The sequence below is a fragment of the Mustela lutreola genome, chromosome 7, assembly GCF_030435805.1.
Source record: "Mustela lutreola isolate mMusLut2 chromosome 7, mMusLut2.pri, whole genome shotgun sequence".
Taxonomy (NCBI): domain Eukaryota; kingdom Metazoa; phylum Chordata; class Mammalia; order Carnivora; family Mustelidae; genus Mustela; species Mustela lutreola.
The window spans coordinates 25,027,937-25,033,936 of record NC_081296.1 but is presented as its reverse complement, the minus strand read 5'-3'; the positions used below and the strand labels follow the sequence as shown (position 1 = coordinate 25,033,936).

Sequence of the window (6,000 nt, the reverse complement as noted above, 5' to 3'; positions counted from 1 at the left end):
GAGAGCCGGATGTGGGGCTCGATCCCAGGACCCTGGGACCATGACCTGAGCCAAAGGCAGAGGCTTTAACACACTGAGCAACCAAGGTGCCCCTCAGTACTTATTTTTACCAAATCTTATACTAATATTTTGTAGACTTTATATCATATAATCCTTAGGATACCCTGCAAGGAGGAATTATTATCCTCATTTTACTCATGAGGAAATTAACATTTTAAAAAACTATAAATCACATTATAAAGCCCAAGGTCACATATCCCAAAGTTAGTAAATTGAAGAAGCAGAATTTGAACCTAGGGCTGTCTGGTTTCAAAGCCTGTCTTCCTTACACTATACTATCTCCTCTATAAATGATTTCCATAGATTTATATTTTAATCAAATATTCAAAGAAATAGTGCTCTTCCTCTTTTCCTGGAGATTTTTCATGGCTCCTTTTTACCTGTATTCTATTGATTGATCTACTGCTTTCATTCAACCTTGTAATAGGAGATCACTGCCTACCTGGGCTTAGGGAATTATTCTAGAACTGCTTCCAGCTGCCTATCCCAGCACCCGGAAGTTGTGAACAGTCTACAGACCAGTTACAATGTTATTTACCCTCTGGAGAGGTTGTGTAGGGCAGTAACAAGGGCAGCATATTTGGAATTAACAAAAAAACCCAGGTTGGAATCCGAGCAGCGCTATGTACTAGCTGGGCAGCTCCGGCAAGTTATCCAGCCCGTGTTACAGGTCTGTGTTACAAGGTCAGGTGCCCATTAAGAGAAGTGCAGCCCAGGTACAGTCCCTGCCATGGACCGGGCACCCACACACGATGCAGCTGTCATTCCCCTGCGGTATTCTGGTTGCCTGCTGGGGCTCCCCTTCCGCACTCACGCTCTAGCTCCCACCCCTGCCCCCACCCTCACCACGCCCCCAGGCCTGGAGGAATCCTCCTCCCAGGATGCACCGCTGTGCTGACCCCTGGCCCAGGCTGCGCGCACCGGGAGTCTCCGCCTCCGAACAGAGGAGAAAGGTGCGGGGGAAGGATGAGGCTCCCAGGGCCCACTGGTCCGGGTGTATGCGGGTTGGGCAGACTTCGCGGGTGCCTGAGCCGGGGCTGCAGAGGCTGAGCCGGGAGCCTGTCCCTACAACAGGCTGAGGCCGGACCCTGGCTCCCTGGCTCCGCCTAGGCCTTGTCCCAAGTCCATGTCCCCACGCAGACTGAGCCCGTGTCCTGTCCCTGCACAGGCCAAGGCCGTGTCCCCATGCAGGCCGAGGCCGTGTACCGCATCCCTGTCCCCGTGTAGGCCGAGGCCCTGACCTTGACCCCACAAAAGCCGAGGCCGTTTCCTCGGGCCCTGTCTCTGCCCACGCCTTGTCCCAGGTCCATATCCCCAGCCAGACTGAAGCTGTGTCCCTGTTCCCACGCAGGCTGAGGCCGTGTCCTGGGCTGGGCTGCCTCCCCCTTTGCTGCAACTCCCAGGTACTGGGCCTTGCCAAGTCAGGCGTATCCCAGGGCTGGAGTACCAAGCTGTTACCCACCTTTGCCTTTGCCTTTGTGGGGTTTTGTGAATCGCTAAGTTAGCTTCATCTTTCCTGGGTATCAACCTCACCCAGATGAACAGAGATCTAACCCAGATGACTGCTGTCCTCCGGGGTAGGGGGGCTCAGCAGAGAGCCCTAGAGACTGACCAGAAATGGACTTGAGGGCCTAGACTTGATCCCACAAGCAGATATGGCCTTTGTACCTCTGGCCAGGATGCCTTTTGAATAGGCTTTGTTTTTGTCAGGTAAAAGTTATTATCCCTACTTTAAAAAAAATACTGAAAATATATCTTTACTTATTCTAAAATTCAAGAAAATTTATCAAAGCCCCCAGCATATGCTTAGATTCAGTAATTAGTTGGACCTCTATCTACATAGTCATAGTTTGGAGTCTGAAATCACCCTCTGAAATTTGATGCTCTCCCCAATTTTTCTTTTATTTCATCAGAAAATGTCTTTAAATTATCTGGAATTAGAAAAAAAGTCTAAGTACTATGTTGAATTATAGAAAGGATAAAGCAAACCAATGAGGTAGTTTTGAGTCCTATGAATTATGCTCCAACAGTCCAGACTGGCATTTTTTATTTTTATTTTTAAGATTTTATTTATTTATTTGACAGACAGAGATCACAAGTAGGCAGAGAGGCAGGCAGAGAGAGAGAGAGGAGGAAGCAGGCTCCCTGCTGAGCAGAGAGTCCGATGCGGGGCTCCATCCCAGGACCCTGGGATTGTGACCTGAGCTAAAGGCAGAGGCTTTAACCCACTGAGACACCCAGGTGCCCCCAGACCAGCATTTTTTAGAGTCAAGATTAGACCAGAGTAGACAATAGAATACATCACAAGTAATATGGATAAGTATTGTTTTGTGAAACTTTGGTGTCAGTCATATATATTTGTAGGTATATTAGTATTAGGTCATGTTATAAAAGGTATGTATTGTGGATTACATTTTAAAAATTGAGCTACTGGTTTAGACAAGGATACATATGTTATGGATACAGAAAATACCCTTACAAGAGTAAAAATCTATCTTATTAACAGTGGTTGGAACTCTACAAGAGTCAAATGGTATTTCTGTCCTAATGGGGTCCGTGTTTTATATTTGTGTGATATTAGCATGACATGTATCCGGGTATCTGATCATCAGTATACATCATTGTGGATATGTAAGGAATGGAATGGCAGGATTGCTTCAATATATGGGATCAGTCCCTCTGGGGGTCACCAATTATGGGAGCCACAAGCCATCACTGTTACTATGAAATTATGAAGATTTATATGTACTTCTGTTACACATATGAGAATCTTTGCTTTATGTTGTTCCTGCTGAAACCCAATAATGAAGTTTCATTGCCCAAGAGTTTTCTGTTTGGTTCTAGTTGCTATGTTACTGTCTCCCAAAACTTAGGACCTTGATACAGAGCATATCTGAGGCCAAAGTGGTATTGATTATTACTGACAATCAGACAGTCTTCTTTTCAGCTTTGAAAAAAATATTTGAAAAAAATATTATTTTTTTAAATTTAACTAACACCTTAAGCCCTTAGTGCTTAGTAGAATAATTTATTTTCATATTTTGTATTTGCATTTGTTTGTTGAATGGGTGATTGGTTGTTTTTTTATTTTTAAGAGTGTAAATAACAAAAAGTTTGGACCAGAGTTGTTGTGACTAATTTCCCTGCATACAATAATATCCTTTAAAGTTTAGCCCAGAAACTGAATTATAAATGGCTGGTATTCTGTTTTGCAAATGGGCCTTGCAGACAGTTTAATATGATCAAGCAAACTATTTTTATTGTAACCATACTTACTGGTGTCAAAACCGCTATGGTAGGAGCTCCATAAACGTGTGAATGAATGAAAATTATACATTATTCATGTAAACAATCGGTGACATGTATCATTCATTTTTAGTGAAACTTGACGTTCATACCCAGTTTCTTTGAAGAGAAACTAATATTTGACCGGTTTAGCTCTATCATGAGACATCTGTTGTGTAAAGGAACGGAAATCATCCTATCTTATTGAACCCTTTCAGACAGCACCCAATAGTGAAACAACTTATGGGACATCTGAGTTTTGAATTCAAAACCAGCCCAATGTAAAAGTGGTTAAAAGGGGGGGGGGGATTTTTCTTGATGTGAGGTCTCAGGAGAAGGCATGAAGGACCCTTAATAATCAACGTGGTGTGTGGTACTTTACTCATACTCCCTCTGGGGTTTTCCGAAGTGTTAGACCCCAGCACGCGCTATGTAGCCCAGCCGACCTGTGGACGAGTTCCCACAGAGGGAGAATAAGAGGCTGTTGACATTCAGGGAACATGCTTGCCTTTCCAGCGTTAGCCATGGCTTGAGACTTCAAGTAGCTAGAAAGCAGGGACCATCGCTGCCTTGTTCACTGTGATTTCCCTATTTTTAGGCACATAGGAGGTGCTCAATAAGTAATTGTTGAAGGAATGAAAATACCATGGAGGGAGGAAGAGCAGCAGAAGAAGGTACATACAGCTTAAAACACAGGGGGAAGGAGTGTTATCAGAGCTTTAACTAAGACTTATTGAGGGTCTCCTTGGAACCTGGTAGTATTTCTGGCCTCTCTGGGCTCATAGGGTGTTTACAGCCTGGTGGAGACAAGGCACATACCTGCCTTGTGTAAACACGTACACACACACTGATTGAGTTGTCTTATGGAAATATTTTGTGCTCTATGGGTAAGGATTGGGGCTGCCTTTAAAATGGGGCTAATGGTGTGTTTTGGAGAAGTATAAAGGCTTGAGGAAGAGAAAGAGCAATTCAAGTTGATTTGAGAGGCAGAATTTCCCAGAGGAAACGGTTGGGTCTTGGGTGAGGAGGGATCACGGGTGGGGCATGAGCAAAGGTCAAAATGAACATAGTGGGGGCTCAGCCCAGGGGCTCACCGTATTGGAATACAGTGAGGAGTACTCCAATACAGTACATTTTGGAGGGGAGGTTAGGAAATAGGCCATCCGAGAAGGTTAGGTTAGCGCAAAGAAGCCATCAGTTCTGGAGCCAGTATGTTATTTGACAAAGGCCGTGTTTTAAGATTACTTGGAAGCAACATGCAGGAGGACAGCTCTGCCTCGGGGACCAGAAAGGCAAAGGGAATCAGCCCCCCAGGATTGGGATCTCAAAACCATCTCTAGCTATCCTGGGATGTTCTCTGGCTACTGTAGGTGCTTCAGTGGCACAAAAACAACTGATGAGGGGAAATGTATTTGGTTTAGAACTCCACCAGAGGGAGTCTGGAAGTGACCAGAGAGGGACCTAGCCACTCTAGTAGGCAGGATCCTGCAGGCACTAGACCCTCTTACCCTCAAGCCTGGGCTGTATTTCTAGTGCCCCGTATAATAACCAGTCTTTTCTGAAGAAGGCAGATGGGAGAGTGCCTTGTTCTTGGGAAGGAGTCTTAGCTGGCTGACTTCATGAAACTTAGTTTGGTTTTTCAAAAAAAAATCATACCCAGGAATTCACAAGCTGAAGAGAGGTGCCCATTCCTGGGTGTCTCGGGTTAGCCAAGCAGATCTTCTCCTGATTCCTTGTTGGCAGGTGGCAGGTAGGGTATGGGATAGGAGGGAGAACAGAGTAAGAGGCCAAGATAAATGACGATCTCCTTGCGGTCAAGCCCATTGTCTCTTGAATAGTACACGTATTGAATGAATGATGGCCAGATGGGTCAGGGGCATTTTCCCATTATCTCGTCACACATAACATGGGACTGACAGCCTGGGCATTTCCTGAGACATTCATCTCCCTGTTAACTCCCATTGCTTCCTACCTGTACAACTGTTGATGCAGCTCATTCAAGTCTCTTCAAAGCACACAGGATACTTTATTCTGATGCCCAACACAATGCCGGATAAATGGAGCCCCGATGTCCAAGCTACCACTTTCTACCTTCACTGACTGAGGACACTGATGGATGAGTTGTCCTGGGGATGAAAACTTTACCTGCCCACTGCTGTCTGCTTCCTGGTGCCATATTGTGCAGGCTTAGCTCCTCTTTTAAAATCTTTTGCCTGCATGCATGTAGGATATGAAATACCAAATGTCTGAGAGTCCGTCTCCTCTTGGTCCCAATTTGTACCTATGCAGAGCATATCTATATACCCACACCACACACACATAGTAGATTTTCCTCTGTCCCCTCCCTGTACAGTAGTTCTGAATGAGCGTGTGTCTGTATCAGTTGGGGCAATTGTGCTATATTTTTATTCTGGAGATCCTCAGCTCCTTCGAAAGATACGATGCATAGCATGAAAGGATACATAGCATGAACCCCATAAATTCTTTTTTTTTAATTAATTTATTTATTTATTTGATAGACAGAGATCACAAGTATGCAGAGAGGCAGGCAGAGAGAGAGGAAGGGAAGCAGGCTCCCCGCTGAGCAGAGAGCCCGATGCGGGGTCATGGGATCATGATCTGAGCTGAAGGCAGAGGCTTTAACCCACTGACTCA

General features: G+C 45.1%; 1 protein-coding gene across 1 annotated transcript in view; it reads left to right on the top strand.

The window, feature by feature from the left end:
- The first annotated feature begins 930 nt into the window (after positions 1 to 930).
- Positions 931 to 6,000, top strand: part of CERS3 (ceramide synthase 3) — a 108,213-nt gene continuing 103,143 nt past the window's right edge. The window contains exon 1 of the mRNA XM_059180155.1: positions 931 to 1,013. Coding sequence (XP_059036138.1) covers positions 942 to 1,013 — 72 coding nt within the window. The 5' untranslated portion in view covers positions 931 to 941. The remainder of the gene's footprint in view (positions 1,014 to 6,000) is intronic.